The 20,686-nt window shown below is 37.4% G+C and overlaps 1 protein-coding gene and 1 long non-coding RNA gene across 2 annotated transcripts; one reads left to right on the forward strand and one right to left on the reverse strand.

The window, feature by feature from the left end:
- Window positions 1–9,566: 9,566 nt before the first annotated feature.
- barhl1b (BarH-like homeobox 1b) lies at window positions 9,567–17,517 on the reverse strand. Its single transcript, XM_037753574.1, has 3 exons — window positions 17,016–17,517; window positions 13,430–13,652; window positions 9,567–9,962 (listed from the first exon to the last, which is right to left on the reverse strand). The coding sequence occupies exons 1-3, from the start codon at window positions 17,470–17,472 to the stop codon at window positions 9,674–9,676; spliced, it is 969 nt and encodes a 322-aa protein (XP_037609502.1). The 5' UTR covers window positions 17,473–17,517; the 3' UTR covers window positions 9,567–9,673.
- A 335-nt stretch (window positions 17,518–17,852) lies between these two features.
- Window positions 17,853–20,227, forward strand: LOC119478679. Its single transcript, XR_005204484.1, has 2 exons — window positions 17,853–17,992; window positions 19,540–20,227. It is a non-coding gene; the product is annotated as an uncharacterized LOC119478679 (long non-coding RNA).
- Window positions 20,228–20,686: the final 459 nt, after the last annotated feature.

Consider the following 20,686-nt stretch of genomic DNA (forward strand, 5'->3'; position numbering starts at 1 on the left):
TAAGGTAAATAAAGGTAAAAGTTATTTATCAATAAAAAATGCCACACATTTTCTGGTTCCAACTTTTCAAATGTGAGTTTTGGCTACTTTTGACATTTTAAAGACTAAACATTAACCTTAAAATATAGTTGTGAGATGAATCCGTCATGAAAACGATTGTTAGTTGCAGCCCTAAAGTTTGTCTCACACTTTCAAACTTAGTTTTGTCTGACCCGGTATGTCATATATTTGACATAACAAAATATATGTGAATGTCCGAAGAATATTGATACAGTCCTCTTGAGTTCATATCACCGAGCCCTACTAACATGCTAATATCTCCATCCTGGTTACATAATTAAAGTGTTTAAAGGCGCTCACATGCACACTGACAGACAGCAATGACCCTGCTGGCAAAAGCAGGAACCTGTTAGCCGTCGATACTTTATTTATCTATATTTATTATTTTTTACAAAGACCACCTGGCCCCCTACCTCAGCCCCCTTCTCTTCCTCACCCCGACCAACACCCAGAGAGGGGGGGTGCGGGGGAGAAGGCCTAATTCAAAAAATGCGTGGTCCTTCTCTGCTCTCTGCCCTCCACCAGGAGACCGAGTGTGAGAGAGCTGCCAGACATCACACGGAAGCACCGTTAAAAATACATGTATACCACTCCTCATCATTTATTGATGGCCTCTCCTCCCTTTATGTTTATGAGGTGGGAGGCCTCCCTGTGGCCCTGGTCAGTGACCCCCAGGGTCCACCGGGGTGTCCAAGAAACTGCCTGTTCCCTTTAATTTAGCCTGCTTTCAAATGAGACCAGATCACGGACACTCTCCCACATTTATAAGCTGTATGCAGGGATCACTTATAAATAGTAAATTGCTGCTGTGTTGAAGACTGTGTAAGAAGAATCTGCTTTTTTTTCAGGGTTTGGAGAATCAGCTTTATACGAGGTTGTTGACCTTGGATGTATACTGGGATTCAAATGTATTTTTAAATAGTCTGACATCTTGTTCTTTCCATCTATTAAGCCTCGTGTAAGCTTTCAGTTTATAGAAATATGAAAATCACAAAAACGTCAATTAAGATGCAGCTGTGAAATGGCTCCCGTCGTCTATCAGATGCGTTTATCATCACTATAAATCACACGATAGATGGCAGTCAAGCCAACTCATATTTGTACATCAAACAGTCTATATCTTCACACAGAGGGGCTATTTTTCAGTCCTTCTCTTGTTTTGCTCTTTGCGGAATTTATCACAATGTGTCTCCCGCAGATGAATAACTTTGCATTTTCATTCTGAAAGAAATAAATGATCGGTTTTGCGGTGGGATTTTACAGCCGGCTTTGCCATTTTTCCTTGAATGTCTTTGTCTGGAAGTCATTTCCAGATCAGTGTGGGATTTACTCATTGCTCGAGGTTGTCGTCTGTTCCCAGAGGCATTTCCAGGGCTGGTTGGCCGGTGGGGGTCAGGGCCTCGGGGTGTATGGTTTTTTTTTTTTTTTTGCCAAAGTGGCTGCTGAGAGCTCAGCGTGTCAGGCGGCGAAGCCTGCCGTAACACAACAAGGTATTGATTGAATAATCTCTGTATCATCTGATAGTGATGTGGTTTACATGGACCCCCTGCTGCAAGCTACACCGCTTTCATTACTCCCTGCATGGGAGTAAAGTGGAGGCAAGTCATATCAAGAGGAAATCAAGAATTTGTCCATGAATGAGTTGTTGTGGAACTTTTTTAAGATCTTAATTTCTCAGTGTGTTTTTATAGCACTTTAAAAAATATTTACTATAATTTCCCATCGGGATTATATCCATTGTGTCTAATATAATACTCCCCTTCACCAGCTGGGCACCTCCCGATAGATGCGCCTCTTCTAAAAATCCTCCAGTAACACCACTCATCTGATTTATAAATATATATCTTATATTTAAATGTGTCTTGAAAGAATTGTTTGACAATTCTAATTAAGGACTGACCCCATAAACGTTAAACAATCAAGGGTGTTAACAATAAAGTTGTGCTGCTTCAAAGGGGGCAACATATCTCTGATTTTGCACTTTTTGGGTATCAACTAAATTGTGCCTTTAGCACCAAATAGGCCGATCGAAGTACCAAAAGTTGGTATTGAATGGTCAAATTCTTATACTCTATAGTTCATTTCTTTTTTTACTTACATTTCCTTATCCAAATAACAGTTTTGCTAATTTTGGACTCTATTTTAATTTAGGCAAAGTTATTGATCAGTTTCTTTGTTAAAACACTGAGATTTGACTTTAAATGTTAAAAAGAAAAATGTTTTTAGAAAGTAACATTTTTATATTCCTCAATATGAAATGTGCAATATATTATTACGATACAGTCCTGAATGTTGGGTGTCGTGTGTGGTATAAAAATGTTGCCCGCCATAATCAGGTAGCCTAATGTTGGCTAAGATCAGTGATCCATCTTTCAAAAAGAAAATAGATCAAACTAAATGTGAAAATATGCTGAATTAAAAATAAAAAAGACCGTGTTTACGATCTGACAGGTGGGGAAAACGGTCAACGTCAAGTTCTTTGTTGCATTCGGAGATATTGTGAATTTTTGTCAGCTACAATGTTTCTCAGTTTCTCTCAAAAAGAACGACAGAAGTGTCAACGAAATGGGTCCAAGAAGCCACCATCACTGGCTTACGCCGCTTCAGGCTACATCTAAATAAAACCAAATATAAATGCTGAATTCAGAAAGTGTGGACTGCGGCTAGCTGCCATGCAGTTGAGGATAGTTTAACTTTTAGCGGCGAAGTTAGGCCAGAAAGTAACCGCAGCCAATCAGAAAACACATCCTGTGACTCCTGTGACATGTTGACCTCTGTTACAAAGACTTTCTTCCCGCCTGAAACCCATGAACACGCCTCCCGGCCGCAGAAAGATGTTTTTTTTACGGCAAACTGCACTTTGCTGCTGTCTGTTTTTGGCGTAATACATTTAATTCAGCTATAGCTACACTTTTTGTTTTGTTACTGACGAATACATTATACGTCATTAAAAAAACTACTAATTTAGCCTAGTTGGTGACCTTTTAGCTACTATAGGGTAGCAATTGGGGTAACCAAATAGCCAATATGTTGACTTTCCCATCCTGCCAACATAGCTTGAAAGCAGCAGTAGTTAGCATATATGTTAGTTAGTCTACTTATGTTAGCATTGATACATTAGCTTAGGCAGTGGTGGAATGTAACTAAGTACATTTACTCAAGTACAGTACAATTTTGAGGTACTTGAGTTTATCCATTTTATGCCACTTTATACTTAATTTCAGTGGGGAATATTGTACTTTTAACTCCACACTGCATTTATCTGATGAATAAATTAACTTTAGTTACTTTGCAGATTTAGATTATTCATGCAAAATATAATCAACAAGTAATTGATGATATCTGATTATAGATTAAGCTAACCAGGATATACAAATTATTCAAATGAGCTCCACCTTTACCAGCTGCAACATTAAAGTGATGGACACATTAATGCATCAATAATTATAATCCGATTATATATCTTATATATTATTCTGAAATGAGCCATTCTGCATAATCAGCACTTTAACTGTTGGTACTTAACGTATGTTTTGATGCTACTATTTGTATACTTTTACTTAAGTAAAGGTTTGAATGCATGACTTTTACTTGTAGCAGAGTATTTCTAAACTGTGGTACTACTTTTACTAAAAGGTCAGAGTTCTTCTTCCACCACTGAGCTTAGGCTAGTTGAATGAGTAAAATGGTTCTGACAGTGTGAAGGCCTCATGTTTTGACAAATTTGACTTATGGTTTCAAAAGTAACAATTGGTAGGTATTGTTTAAGACAGATTTATTGTTTTTGCAAAACTTTTCTCAAAGCTATGAGTTCTGTCATCTATTAATGTTATGAATGTGATGTTTTAAGGGTGCCTGAGTGGGTCATAGAAGCTAATTTCAGTCAGTCAGTTGGGGATATTCACCGTCCTCCTGTGGTCCAAATGAAAGAATGAGAGGTTTTCAAGTGAAGGCTCTGTGTGTGGTTGTGAAGCAGCAGCCCCACCTCTTCCTTCCCAGCGTCTATCCCCCCTTCTCCCGCTCTCCTCTCCTGTCTTTCTCCCTAACCCTCCTTCTGATCCGAGAGGAAAGCTTTCATTATTTGCTGAGATTGGGATGTCAATCCCCGCGCCCCTGACCCAAGTTTGTAGTTCTCCCCCGTCATATTGGGGAAATGATTAGTGGGGTTATCTCCCCTCCACTCTGTGAGGCTTTCATTCCTCCTCACGGCCCCCCAGTACCTCCAGGCAAAGGAGCAGATCTCTAACCGGGAGGCTGCTTGCTCTCTTTCACACTCTCCCCCCTTTTACACTTGCTGATACTTCATCATGTACTTCATCTCTCTGAATGTCTCTGTTCATTGCTGAGTCAGATTCATTTTAACACCAGCATCCCCTTCTCTTTTTTTCCTCTACCTTATTTCCAGCTATTGAGACACAGAAATGTTGGTTATAGGTGCATGAACGTGGGTGACTTTTTCATTTTAGATTTTAATATGAAGGAGAAAATATATTTGGAAGAAATTGTGACTTATGCAGGGTCAGTAGCACGCATAATTTGTCCTACTTTTCCCTGCCTGCTGCATCGACTCTAAATACAGCAAACTGAACATAAGCAGCCTATATTTACATTTTTACCATATAGGCTAAAACAGACTGCCATATTTAAAAAAAAAAAAAGTCAAAGTCAAACATTTTGTTTGGAGTATTACACATGAGAGTATATGTGTGTAATAAAAATGGTTTTGCTTAGTTTTTTGAAACACTTCTATGTGCTTCAAAGGTTACTCCAAAATGCCCTAAATACATGTATGTGGGATAAATAGAGGCTATAGGCATGTGGGAATAAATTGCTGTAATGTGTTCTCTGACTAACAGCAGATTATAATAGCCCCATATAAAGGCACATGCGCATGAAAACTGCAAAATTAGTTCTTTTTCGTTTGTGGCCATTGTTGAGGAAAAACTGGCAAAATAGGCCATGCGTTTCTTGAACATTTTTAATTGATCTATTTTTCATCTCCCCCCGTGGATTTTTTAAGCAAAACGCTGCCAGTGTATTGAAACAATGTTAATGCAAGCTGCAGATTTGCCTCATTTGGTCCACTGGAAGGAATGAAAGGAAATATAAAAGCTTTCACACCACGAGCACAGTGCAAATTACGCTTTGATTCTCTCTTAATATCATCAAAAAGGTTCTGTTTTTTTGTGTTTTTTTTCTTTTGAATTATTATTATTATTATTAGGGAGTCCATGGGATTAAGCAGAGTCACTGATCCTCTGGGTCTAAGCCTTTTTTTTTTTTTTTTTTGTCTGTCGGGAGCTCAACGAGACTCCATCCGCACTTCATTAACCCTGAGCCGGGGACAATCCACGGTAAGAGCCGGGGGATTTACCAGCAGCCTTTTCACATGCAAAGAAAAGAAGAAAAAAAAAAAAAAAAACCTTCTCCCAGTCACCCAACAAGACACACAAGGCTTTTCCTTCTATAATCAGCTGTGCACTTTGCAAGAATAACCCCCTTTTTATAAAAGAGGTGTCGTCGTTATCTGAATCGGTCACGGATCCTCATGATTGGACTATAATGATCTTTTGGCAAATGTAATGGAAAATTACATTGTATGCAATGATGTCTCTTTATGCAACAGTGGAAAGTCACTGTCTGTGTGCTCTTCGTCTCATGTAGTGGGAAAGCACTGAGTGTTGACTTTTTACTGGGACACTGTCTGAGTAAAACAACTCCTTATCTGTGCAAAACAACTCCTTTTTCTCACAGTCCCCTGTTGTAGATTTCTATATAATCACATTGTAATAATCTCCTGCAGTGCACTCTTCTGCAGACTTTGTGTGACTCTGTATAACCAGTGCAAGAATAAAATACAACAAAGACATTTCATCTGTTTGAGATCCTTATTCCAAGGTTCATTATAGGACTCATCTTGGAATATTGACAGGATTTCCATTACACAAGTTGGGAGATTTTTTCCCCCTCTTCTTGACTTTCCCCAGTCATCACTGTATTTTTAATGCAATTTTACGCATCATAAACCTGCCAGTTATCAGGCCAGTCAGTCTGATATTTCACGGTGTGGTCAGCCCACTAAGTGGAGGCCCCAGATAACAGGTGCCATGCGTGGATGACAGCAGGGGGAGCTGGCTATCAGACCCATTATCGACTTTCAATTAAAACCTATTAAAGTCTTTTGTCTAATCGTTAACATCCTACACGCCAAGTCGTGTCCATCAGCCTGAACTCCTTTAACCCCCCAGAACTTGGGTCCTCCCTTGCAGACTTGGAGGGGTGGAGAGGAGAGTGATGCCTGGCTGGTTGGGTGGGTGTGTATGGAGGAGGGTGGGGGTTTTTGGTGGTGATGGAGCCGCTGACCAGCTGTCTCCACCCTGATCCCCGGTCTGCAGTCAGCTCCAGCCCGGTCACCAGCTGTTGGAGCCGTTTGGCAGAGGAGCTCACATCCAGCACCCCTCAAAGGAAAAAAAAAAGAAGGATGGAAATGGAAACAATCAATTTCCAAAATGGGATCATTTAGGGCACTTAAACAATTGCGCCGCACATAACATTAATATTTCATCTCCTGCATTGTTTATGGAAAACGAATAGGAGTTGCTGCTGTTAATTTAGGAAAGTGGGAATGAACGAAGAAAGAGGGGGGGATGAACATGAACAGGACATGCATGGGCTCCATTTTGGACAGAAACACCCTTCTGCTTTGTTGGCTCTGCTCTAAAGACATTAGCTGGAATTGATCTTTGATTGCACTTTTGAACGTGTGTGTGTGTGAGTGTAAGAGAGAGTAGTGCGTGTGCTGCGTGTGCGCGGATTTGCTATCAATTTCCAAACTTTTTTTTCTTCTTTTTTTTACTTTTTCTTTGTCTTTGTCTTTTGCAATCAAAATGTATTTTAAAAATGGACAAAAATAAAATGCAATAAGTAGTCTAATAAAAAGACATTTTTTTAAAATTATAATCAACACAGAATAACGTTTGTCCAAATTGAATTTAGTTGTGAAATCTTTCTGCAAATCTCTTGGAAAAGGTTAAGAAGACCGATGTTAAAGCACCCTTCTGCTTTGTTGGCTCTGCTCTAAAGACATTAGCTGGAATAGATCTTTGATTGCACTTTTGAACGTGTGTGAGTGTAAGAGAGAGAGGGAAAACCATGCGTGTGCGCATTTTCTATCAATTTCCAAACTTTTTTTTTGACTTTGCATATTTTTTGCAATCAAAATGCATTTAAAAATGGACAAAAATAAAATGTAATAAGCATCCTAATAAAAGCCACTTTTTTTATATAATCAACACAGAATATCATTTGTCCAAATTGAACTTAGTTGTGAATTCTTTCTTGCAAATCTCTCGTAAAAAGGTTAAGAAGACCGATGTTAAAGCACCATGCTCCACTGGTGACACTCTTATTAACTTTTTTTTTTTTTTTTCTCCATCTCAACATTAAACAAATTAAATCAACGACACTAAACCAAACAGAGGAGGGGAAAGTCGTTTGACAGACATGTTCAAATTCACTCGAACACGTTTTCCTCTAATAGAAACCCACGAGCCCTTAAAATAGTGTTTATTTTCGAGCTGCTTCCGGGAAAGTGGAGATGTTTTAATTAAAGCTGCAGCAGCTCATCTCCTCAACCTTTGCTCATTGGCACTGACATGTGTTCATTATAAAAAAAAAAAAAAAAATACTCATATTTTTAAAGGTGGCCAGTCAAGTCTTCTGTCTCCAAAACATCAAGTAGGACTTTACCATTTATTTTTCTGTTTTAAAAAAAGAAAAATGTAGTCAAATATTTTATTTTGGCACCAAACCAGTGTTAATAAATCAAATATTCTACATTTTTACACCAAATATGTTTTGCTTTTTGTGTCTAAATTATGTTTAAAATCTATATATCCAGTAACCTGTGTGGTTATTTATATGAAGATTAAACTAAAATTAGTTGCATTAAGCTTACAGAGGGGGTGGACAAAATAACAGTAACACCTAATACTGTGCACGACCACAAACTGCAGCTTCAAATAGGAATCAAAACGCCTGCAAGTATCACATTTGTTGCATTAAACTATAAAAGCACATTTTGCTGCGTAAATCCACGTGTTGATTCGATCTGTCACACACATTCACCAGCCACGTGACTTAAATGAAAGACTTTTATTTCCACATTTATAAAAGTAATTCTCTTTTACATCAAATCCCCCCCCTCCCCTCCTCCCCCCAGTTTTTCTGTCCAACTGTTGCTGTGAATTTCACAAAAAAAAAATGAACTTCACCAAATGGGGAGAGAGTTTTTTTTGGGGGGGAGCTATAGAGGAACGAAAATAAAAATAATAAAAAATAAAAAAAATAATAAATAAAAAAACGATCCAGGAAATATACGAGAACCACTCCACAAAGTTTGATATCTGCAATATACATTTTCACCAAAGGAGAGTATAACAATTATCACGGCTTCATATGAAGGAACATAAGTAATGCACAACGTCTGTTCAAATACATCTAGAGCAAATCAACAGGCAATTACACCTGGACGTGGACCATCGCTTTGTTTATCGAAAATAAAAAATAAAATAAAAAATGAACTGAGGTGATTGCGTCCCCCATGTCCTCTGCAGGGATAAAACTGCTTTTTTTTTTTTTTTTTTTATAAATTACTTGACATTTTTACTCCTAAAACTTCAACTAAGAACAAGAAAAAGACTTTATATAGATTTCTTTCTTTCCATAGCTCTCGTGTTTGTGCCTCTATGTGGGTCCAGGCATTCTTTCTCAAACAAATATGTTTTTTTTTTAATTATTATTATTATTTTTATTCTGACTCGTTCGCCTGTATAGTTTCTGATGGCTAATCTAGCCTATTATGTTAAACTGGATCACCGTGGTCTGAAAAAAGACGCACTATAGTAGATCAAACAAAACCAACCAAAAAAAAAAATATTTTAAAATCAGTCTCTTTCGAATAAAATGCAAAATATTCTTATTTACAGGGTTTATGACTACTTGTTCTTCACGTGTAAAGAAAAAATCAGTGACAGATTTTTAGAAAAAAAAGAAATATTTACTAATTGTTCCTTTGGATCCTCTAAGTACATTATATTCATATTACATGGAAGGATGTTCCAATAATAATAATAATAATAATAAGTTTCAAGTTTATTTGTCATATGCATTTAAAAGTACAGTGTACAGTGAAATGCAATGAAAAATAATAATAATAATAATAATAATAAAAATGCCAATAGGGGGTCTAATTGGCTTTGAACTGTAAAGGTCAAAGTGCCACCAACATATCTGTTGTTGGAAAAAAACACTAAAAATACTGAACTTGGATCAAATAAATACATAGATGCTTTGATTCATATTGAAAAATAAATAAATTATAAATAAAGCTCATATCCCAAAAAAAAAAAAAAAAAAAATCCTTCCACACAGACAGTTCGAGTCGCAAAGCTCCGTCCAGAGTTCAGCCTATAAATCGACGCACCATGTGAAGAGGCCTCCAACAGTTCTTGTTCATCACATTTTTTTATTTTTCTGTCTTATTTCTTCTTATGGAGTCCCAAAGCTGCCAAAAGTCGGCGTAAAAAAAAAAAAAAAATCTTTATTGGCCGGCTCACCGCTGCTGAGCTGGCCGAGGAAGCACGGACATGGGGGGCAGAGGAGGAGGTTCGCCACCCCCCTGCAGGCCGTGCAGCAGGATCCTTGGGACCAGAGGTCTCTGCAGGGACGGAGGGGGCGCCGAGGGGCCCCGGTACAGGTACAGGGCCGCTCCGGGGTCCAGGTTGGACACCAGGCTTTGTGGGTAGAAGTAGGGAGATGGGAACATCCTCTGCAGGGCTGAGTAGTTCCCAGCTTCAGCCAGCAACTCCAGACCCACCGCAGTCTGCCTCTTCCACTTTGTCCTGCAGGAGAGAGAATAAGTGGAGATGTTTTAATTAAGGCTGCACCACACTGTAAACAATTGCTGTTGATTTACAGCAGGATTTCACAGTATTAACCTGTTATTGCTAAAAACAGTTTCACTGTTAATACAAAAGAAAACCTGTTAAATTACGCTCATAGGCCGTTTTTTAACTGTGCATTCTTAAAAAACATCACTTTACTGCTGATCAACTGTCTAAAGTATCATCAGTAACAGTTTCATGCAGTATTTCTTTAATTCTGGGACCTGATCTGCTCATGTGAGGCTTGTACATTGTACATGATTGTAAAATCAGTGAATTAGCTTTATTGTTCTTCACTCACATGTTGTTATGGTTTGCATTCTGTGCTTGTAGCCAGCTATAGACAGACATGTTGGGAAAAGTGTCAACAAGTCTATTATAGCCTTTTTCCTAAAAAGTGCCTTTAATTGTATTTAGTTTGACTATTCCTATGTGTGTAACCTGCTAAGTCTATTCATCTAGGCAAAAAATAATGTTTATTAAAATGTATGTAAAAAATACAAACTAAATAGTACATTAAAACAAATCAGTGAGATAATGTAAAAGAAAGGTGAAAAACAGCTAAATAATGTATCTTTAAACAGTAAATTAACTGTAAAATACTGTGAAATTAATAAAAAAAAAACAGTATTTTTCATTAACATTGCAAAGCTGTAAATTTCAGCGACAGTATAATAATGTTAATTTTACAGTAACATAAAGGCAACCCTGCTGCCAGTTCTTTAATGTTATTTTACTGGGAAATTCTTAACAGTGCAGCTCATCTCCTCAACCTTTGCTCATTGGCACTGACATGTGTTCCTAATAAAAAAAAAAATACTCATATTTTTAAAGGTGGCAAGTCAAGTCTTCTGTCTCAAAAACATCAAGCAGACCTTTACCATTTATTTTTCTGTTTTTGTTTTTTTTCGGATTTAGTCAAATATTTTATTTTGGCACCAAACCACAGTGTTAATATATCAAATCTTCTACATTTTGACACCAAATATGTTTTGCTTTTTGAGTCTAAATTATGTTTAAAATGTGTATATCCAGTTACCTGTGTGATTATTTATATGAAGATTAAACTAAAATTAGTTGCATTAACACTAAGCATACAGGGGGGGTGGACAAAATAACAGTAACACCTAATACTGTGCACGACCACAAACAGCAACTTTGTCCTGGAAGAGAGAAAAAGTCGCTCTTTTTAATCATGTGAAATATTAGTGCGTCACACCAAAATAACTCCCATCTGTTTGGTCCAATTATAGAAACGTACGGACACTGAATAAAAAATACATCTGTGCAATATTAACACACTGAATGTGAAATACATTTATCTGTGCAATATATCCTTTGATGCAATATACACCTCAAGTGCAACTTTGTTTACATTTTATTTATTACATCTACTCTACCTATTTTACAATTACCTCTGTTTACATTACATCTATTTTTATATTTTATACTTCTAGTGTAACACTTCTATTTATATGTATTTATTACATCTACTTTACCTGTTTTATTTGCTTTATAACTGTGTGTGTGTTTTACCTGTTATATGTTTTATCTGCCTCGTTTAGTCTTGTCAAGCATTTGTTTTAAAGCACTGACCAGAAGTGGCAAGTGTGCATCTCGTTGTATTTAATACAATGACAATAAAGCTTTCTATTCTATTCTATTCTAAAGTCAGGATTCAGGACTACATTTTTTTTTTTTTTTTTAAATCACCTAAATCTCCAACCTGCCACTTGTATTCACACCCAGGATGTCTGTTAGGATTGCCAGTATGCACTCACCACGCAGGTGAATAATTCATAATAAAGATAATTGAGTAGATATAGTGGTTTGTTTGAATTATTGATATGCACACATGCAACAATGCATTATTCATACTCCAAAGTGTTGTTTTTATATTTATTTATGTCATTTAGCTGCCTGAGAGTCAAATAAATGCTAAAGTTAATTCAACCGAAAACTGTAGAAATATTTATTATTATTATTATTATTTTTCTGTTTCTGTTTACTAGTGCATGGAGTTTTATTTGTTTACAAAACGGTGACGTCTCCGGTTTCAAGCTATTTGCTGGCTGGTTGTATGTGTGACTTTAAATCGGATCTAAAAAAAAGTCATGTGGCATGAAGATGCTGAAAACAACCAACAACTCAATAAATAGGATTTGTGTTGATGGAAGGAAAAGAAAAGTGTCTCCATCATGTGATCTGGTAGTGCTAAAATAAAATAAACAAGGATGCCAAATAATAAAATACAAATTAAATCATGGGGGAGTTCTCCAGGCTATTTGTCTGGAGAAAATCTGTCGGATCAATTCATCAGCTGTCAATCAATAATTTCTCCTAAATTTACCGGATGTAGCCTGTGTTATTTCAGATTGATGAATGATTAATCGAGGAGTTGATTTGACAGGAAATTAAACCAGAAACTATTATAACTAATAAATTGTTAAAATGTTCCACTTGTGATGGGAGAAAAACTGTGATGGGAGCTTTGTCCACTAAAAATCGGACATTTTCACGATTAATCAATTAATCGAGAAAAGAAATCGTCAGATTAATCAATAATTAAAATAACGTTTGGTTTCAGTCCTATAGTGGCTCATGTGCAGTTAAGTGAACTCATCATGCCTCCTTTAGAGTGAAAGGAAAACATGGCGTCCCTGAGTCCATCCAGTCATGAGCCAGCCGTGAGAAACCAGATTATCTCCTCCTCCTCCTCCTCTCCTCTTCTCCTCCTCCTCTCCTCTTCTCCTCCTATCCTCCTCCTCCTCTCCTCCTCTTCTCCTCCTCCTCTCCTCCTCCTACTCTTCTCCTCCTCTTCTCCTCCTTCTCCTCCTCCTCCTCCTCTTTCTCTTCCTCCTCCTCCCTCCCTCTTAAAGGTCCCATATAATGCTCATTTTCAGGATCATACTTGTATTTTGAGTTTCTACTAGAACATGTTTACATGCTGTAATGTTAAAAAAAAACTTTATTTTTCTCATACTGTCGGCCTGAATATACCTGTATTTACCCTCTGTCTGAAACGCTCCGTTTTAGCGCATTTTGACTGAATTGCAACAGAATTGCGTTGCTAGGCAACAGCTTGGGTCCATGTGTACTTCCTGTCAGCTGATGACATTCACATATACTGCAACCAGGAAATAAACTGGGACACATTTAGAATGTTTACGTTTAAAACTGTGTCAAGGGTCTAAATAGTGTCTAATTGTGACATCACAAATGGGCAGAAATCCTGACAGCTTGTTTCAAATGCAGAGTTTCTGAATAAGGGCTGTGTGTATTTCTCTGTGGATTGAGTGTTTCGATACTTTCACAGTATTTATATAGCACTCAAGCCTGCTTTATAATAAAAAAATAAAAAACATGAAAATCTCACTTTGTTATAATATGGGACCTTTAAGCAGCAACAGCTAGCGTGTCTTTACCTCCGGTTCTGGTACCAGGTCTTGACCTGCGTGTCTGTGAGGTTGAGAGAAGCCGCCAGCTCCATGCGGTCCTGGACGCTCAGGTACTTCTGCCGCTCGAAGCTGCGCTCCAGCTGCGCCAGCTGGTGATCCGTGAAGGCCGTCCGGGCCTTCCGGGGCTTCTTCATTCGGACCTGAGAGCTGTCTCTGCTGCTGGAGATCTCCCGGTCGCCCTCCTCTTTCACTGCGAGGAGAAGAAGAAGAAGAAGAAGAAGAAGAAGGTGAAAACAGAGCCAATTAAGGCCTCTTTATTATACTAATGTAACGCTCCATCCATCTTTGTGTGGACCTCGATAAAGAAATCTGTGCAGAAGCATCCATCAAGGCAGACAAATAAATATCAACTAAAATACAACATAGATTAAAAAATGGTCACTTTTATTGTCCTGTATAGCTTTTTATTAGTGTGAAGCTGCTTGATTAAATAAATCAGGGATTTAATTAGGGAGAAAATAAAATGTGTACAATTTGAAATAGTTGGATCAAAACATCAAATCTAATAACATTCATTGTGGGTTTTTTTCTTATACTTTGAGCTGCATGTCCTGTATGCTATCTGCTATAAATAAAGGTTTAATTGGTTAGCAAGATTTAATATAATAATAATATTAATTGGTTAGCTAGATTTAATATAATAATAATAATAATAATAATAATAATAATAATAATAATAATAATAATAATTGGTTAGCTAGATTTAATATAATAATATTGATACAAATATTGCTCCCTTTCTCAAAAGACGCCATAAAGCCCAACTTTGGATCTATGCGCTTCATTTGTTTTTAAATAAAATCATAAATAAAATAAATACATTTTATTAAGTTTTACATCAGAGTATGAAAAGTGGGTGAAACCACAGCAAATAATCTTTTTTTATTTTTAATCATTTTAAATCTAGTTTGAACACCACATGAATCAAAGACAAATTATAATGTGATTTTATTTTAAAGACAAAAACGCTTCAAACATTTTCTTGTAATAATGTTTAAAAAAACATGTGTGACTTTCACCAGCGTGCTGTTTTTTTTTTAATAACTATTTATCTATCTATATTTGAGAGGAATTGACATTTTTCTACCGCCGCTGGAAACAGTGCCTATAGGCTATATTATGGAGCTATTTGATTTGGGCATAAATTGTTATGAAAAGCTCTTCCAATATTCACACTTCACAATCTGATATTTTTTCCCCGTCTGTCTTTGTTCTTTTTTTCTGCGTGGTGTCATGTCAGGGCATTGATATACAGTCCTTATAGTCTCTGAAAGGGGAAAGAAAAGAGAAGCGAGGCGAGAGATCTTCGGGTAGTTGAATAGTTGAATCGTCTCAAGGAGCAACAATAATCCGCCTAATTGAGCCACAAGGGAAGAATCGAGCCTTTCAACCGGAGACCGGAGAGAAACTTCACAGGACCGTGGAAATGAGTGGAAATCAAGAGACCCGGGCGGCCTTTTGCTGCGGGTACAAATCTGATTAGCGCCGGAGACAAATTGCATCAAATCCCTGAAATATTATAGGAGGCGGATTCTAGGAAATCAAAGACAGCAGCGATCCGGAGCTCTGTGGAGCCCCAAGGCTTCCTCTATCTATCAATCAATCAATCAATCAATCAATCAGAGCGTAGATGAGCATCTCCATCTCCATCTCCATCTCCAAGGCAGCTTTATTTGTAGAGCACATTTCAGCAACAGGGCTAATTCAAAGTGCTTTACATAAACATTCAAGAACATTGCGACCAAGTGCAAAAAGAACATTAAGACATATTAAAATAGTTATAAAAACATTAAATATTAGAAAATTAAAACAAGCTAAAAAATAAAAGCTATAGGATAGAAGCTGAAATAGAATATAACACACAAAAGTAAAAAGCTCTAGTGCATTATATAAGATCATTATCTGGTCTAATAAAAGGCAGAAAGTTTTAATCTCCATCTCCATCTCCATCTCCATTACGCACGGGAGGAGCGCGCGGACAACACGCGCACTGGATTTCTTTGAGCGAAATTGATGACAATAAAAAAGGAAAACAAAATAAAAAACACTAATAAAATAATAATATTTTTTTTGGGATGTATTAAATTAGATGTCCCCCCCCCCCTCCTCATCTCATAGCCTACAGCGGTCGTCTCCTTTAACAGGCACCGCTTCATTAAACTGTCAATGGAGGTGACATGTCTGTTATAGGCTGACATGATTGGAAACAGAGAGGCCCTTGATGGCATTTATCTGGAGGCGACCCTGTCATCTCTCTCCTCATCCTCATGCCTCCCTGACATCAACAGATGCTTTCTGGAGATATTCTGCTGATGCCTCAGCTCCAAGCGCGCACTGCTTAAAATGTGGCTTAAAATGTGGAAACTTAATGAAAATGAACTCATTAGCGAGAAAAATCTCATGTTTCCACCACCGTGATGCAGCAGCAGAGGATCCGCTCAATTTGTCCTCATTGATGGCTTCCGGTGGCCTTCTACTAATGAAATATAGTGTCAGTTTATTGATGGAAAGATGTTACAATTTTTCACTTTTCCTCCAAAATTGTTCAAGCAGAGTTAGATAATATTCTTCTTATACAGATAAATATTATTTTTGTTATTATTATTATTATTATTATTATTATTATTATTATTATTATTATTATTATTTCCAAATAATACGAAAAGGCCTTTAAACCCCTTTTTTTTATTTGATAAAATTACCTATTTTTATTTTTTTTATTACTATATATTTTTTTATTATATTTTGAATAGCAGTCTGGCTTTCATTGAAATTTAATTTATTATCAATTTCATGCCCTATATTATTTTTTCCACATTGCACCACTATCTTTTTTTTTTTTACCACACCTCTCTACGACACTTTTTTTATTTTATTGTATTTATTATTGAATTACTATTTAATGAGATGTGTCCTATAATTATAAATTAAAAATCATTTTTTAAAGACAGAAAAAAGAAAAAGTTGCAGCTGAACAACATACAAAGACCTAGAAAGGTAAACAAATATATAAAAACAAAAGGATGAGCTACAGATAATCACTTAAACATTTTTCTAAAGGCAATATATTTCTACAGGAACCACAGAAAGCAGAAGGCCAAAAATGTTCATGTTTTTAATTTGTGTGTACATATGATCCTCAGTTTATTTGTGCTACATATAAACTGAAGACAAACTTTTGTGCTCTTTATGCTGATGTAATTGATTTAAATATGGTCATTGTATCCAATTTTTTCTAGTATAACAGCAGAGGGCTGATGATGGGGGTCTGGGTGGGAGATGGTGAGCAAAGCTATCTGTATCTGTGTATTTGCAGTGTATGTTTGTTATGTAATGCTGTTTTGTCTGATGTGTTTTTGTATTTTTGTCTATGAAAATGAGATGCTACATCTCAAGGGGCCATCCTATCCTTTCAATAAAAAAAAAAGAATTCTAAATTCTAAATTCTAAATACAAAAAAAAAGAATTCTAAATTCTAAATTAAAAAAATTCCAAATTCTAAATCAGTTTCCAATCTCCTCTCCAGAGCAGAGCAGCAGTCTACAGTCCTTACCTTTGTATTCACTGTCTGACGACGAGTTGCTGTGTATTTTCTCCATAAAGTCCTCTGCTATCTTGGACACCAGCCTGCCAGCCTCCTGTGTCGGCTGTCCATTGCTGGAGTAAGGTGCGCACGCGGCCAGAGGCTTACAGTCCGCGAGAATATCTCGGATGAGGAACGACGAGGTCACGGTCCTCTGCTGCTGTGAGATCTGTGCAGCGTGTTGGAGATGCGGTGGCAGCAGGCCGACTCCTCCGTGACCTTGCCTCTGCGTGGCCACCTCGTCCACGCACTCCCTCCTCGGCGACGGAGGCTCCGAGCAGCCGCTCTCCACGTCTGATCTCGGGCTGAACTCCAGAGGCGAGCGGCACTCTCCGACCAGGCTGTCCACTTTGGACACCGGACTCCCAGGCCTGTGGGACAGCAGCGAGTCGATGCCAAAATTGGACCCGTTGGCGGACGCCTCCATTGTCTCTTGATCGAGGCCTCCTTAAAAAACTACCATTTGGTATTCAGGACAAGTTTTATTATAGGGAGGGATGGAGGGGGGGGAACGTCTAAGTTGATCCAGCAGAAGAGAAAAAAAAAAACTCCAAGCACCAAGAATGTTTTTTTGGATACCTTACAAATGATTATTCATCTGCTATTTTCCAGTTTCCAAAAACTGGTTCTTTTAAAGAGCAAATATCCCCCAGGCTAAGTTGTGTTACAACAATCGTCCATGCGTCCGATTTTTTTTTTTTTATGTCAAGTCTAGAAAAGATGAGTCCTCCTGAAATCGATGCTGTAGTCTCTTCTGGGAGAGTCGATTCTTTTTGCTTTCTTCAGGACCAACTCCGTCTGTTTTTGAGTTCACAAGCCTCGCCGGGAAGATGAGCCAGTTATTGCTGACAAGATCTCACTTGCAGGACACGAAACGATGCAGAAAAGATGCAGAAATAAGGAGTATTTTGGAGCAGCGCACCATCGTGTTTCAGCACCATGGACAGGTAACCGGCGCGTCAGAGAGGACCGGAGGAAACCGTTCAGGGCAGCTCGTCATGTGGCCACACACATGAAAACTGTTCGCATTCCTGTTAAAGTAGAACAACAGAAGCTTTTAAAACAAAAACAAAACAAAAAAAAAACACCAAGCAGATCGAGAGAGAGATGGAGAGAGAGATGAGGAGTCCGAGAGCTGCAGCAGCTGCAGAAGAGGAAGATGCGATGCGCGCTGCACGATCAGGGGTAAAAAAAAAAGGAGAGGTAAACTGGGTTAAATAGTCACAACTGGCAAGTAAAAGGACGAGATGCGATAGGGGATGGGGGTGGGAGGGAATCCCAAAAATTGAACTTGAGGAAAAAGTCAGGAGCTAGGTTTTAAGAGCGCCTCGTCCACGTGAGTCCCCTGTGACAAGCCTTCATTGGCTGATGGGAGCTGGAAGTGGACCTCCCTACACGCCCACTCTCTCTCTCTCTCTCTCTCTCTCTCTCTCTCTCTCTGTCTCCCTCCTCCTGGCTCATCCTCACTTTGATAAAAGAGACACTGAATTCATCAGGAGACTCAGATCCAACTGTTTACAGGCAATTTTCACACTGTTTGCTTTCATTACATCATTGATGAGGCTTATAATGGGGTTATTATGTGGAGCGGCTCGGTGTTTTTTTTTTTTTCTCGACTCCCTTTTCTTTTTGACTGGATTTGTTTCACACCTCCACAGCTCTCCTCTTTTTTATTTATTTATTTTTTAACAGATTTTTTTTTTGTTCAACATTTTACTTTTTACTATCATCACAAATTTTAATATATATATATATATTTTAAATAATTTAGTTATCGGTTTATTATATTTAACATTGTTATGGTGCAAATATTTTTGAAATATATTGATGTTGGAATAATTAATGAAACGGACAAAATTAGAAAATAATAATAATTATTATTATTATATAATTATAATAATAGTAGTAATATATTATTATACTATTATAATTATTATCTCCTATTTTGAAAATATTTTTTTGAGGCCTCAATTTTTGTTGTTGTTGCAAAACATTTATTAAACTCTGGATTTTTTTTTGATTTTTTGATTTTGCCTCCAGTTAAAATCCCCAAACAATCATTGCAGATCCAACATGGCCACCATGGCAACATATTTTTTTTATATTGCCATTCAAATAAGAAAAAATTAGTGTATGAAAAAAATATATAAAATATAATTTTAAAAGCTTTTTTTTTTTTATTATTTATGAGCACGAACAATGTCTGGTCGTTGAGCAGTCATCATTTAGAGCATAATGAGTATCTAATAGTCCCTGGTAATTATATACAATAGTCCGAAGCAGCAGCGTGAAGCAAAAACTTCAAGTGCCATTGTGTGCACTTTGCACCTTTAACACGCGTGAAATACCATTGTGTGTGTGCACTTTCAGCTCCACACTGTCTCACAACAGTTTGCCCCTAATAATCTAACTAACCCCCCATCTCATCATCATCCACACCCCCTCCTCTTCCTCCTCCTCCTCCTCCTCCTCCTCCACCCCATGTGACCACCAGATTGGAGGCGCGCGTCGGTCTCAGACACCGGCAGGTTAGTGAATCCGCTCCCGGCTCCCATGGGGTCCCATCACGGCTGCAAGCTGTCACATATGAGGCGGGGACAACACAGATATAAGGCAACACACACACACACCCACCCTGACTTAGCTGTTTCTTTCTCCTCTGCTGGTGCATGAAAAGGAGGCAGTGGTTTGATGCTTTCTCTCTTTTTGTCTTCTTCTCTTTATCCTCACTGCTGCGTGTCCACAGGAGCTGTGGCACTGTTGTAGTAAATAAATCATAAGGTGATTAAACTGACTTTGTGTGATCATCACACACAACGCCTGTGAAACTTATATATACACTGTAAACAATTGCTGTTAATTTACAGCAGGATTTCAACAGTATTAACCTGTTATTGCTAAAAAAAAAACAGTGCTTTACTGTTAATACAAAAGAAAACAAAAAGAAAAGGCATGCTTGATTGTTACTGTTATTTTGTCCACCCCCCTGTATGCTTAGTGTTAATGCAACTAATTTTAGTTTAATCTTCATATAAATAATCACACAGGTAACTGGATATACAGATTTAAACATAATTTAGACACAAAAAGCAAAACATATTTGGTGTAAAAATGTAGAAATTTGATATATTAATACTATGCTTTGGTGCCAAAATAAAATATTTGACTAAATCCGAAAAAAACCCACAGAAAAATAAATGGTAAAGTCCTGCTTGATGTTTTTGAGACAGAAGACTTGACTGGCCACCTTTAAAAATGTGTATTTTTTTTTTTTTTATTATGAACACATGTCAGTGCCAATGAGCAAAGGTTGAGGAGATGAGCTGCTGCAGCTTTAATTAAAACATCTCCACACTGTAAACAATTGCTGTTAATTTACAGCAGGATTTCAACAGTATTAACCTGTTATTGCTAAAAAACAGTGCTTTACTGTTAATACAAAAGAAAACCTGTTAAATTACGCTCATTGGCCGTTTTTTAACTGAACTATAATGCATTCTTAAAAAACAGCACTTTACTGCTGATCAACTGTCTAAAGTATCATCAGCAACAGTTTCATGCAGTATTTTTTTAATTCTGGGACCTGATCTGCTCATGTGAGGCTTGTACATTGTACATGATTGTAAAATCAGTGAATTAGC

Source organism: Sebastes umbrosus, chromosome 19 (assembly GCF_015220745.1).
Source record: "Sebastes umbrosus isolate fSebUmb1 chromosome 19, fSebUmb1.pri, whole genome shotgun sequence".
Taxonomy (NCBI): domain Eukaryota; kingdom Metazoa; phylum Chordata; class Actinopteri; order Perciformes; family Sebastidae; genus Sebastes; species Sebastes umbrosus.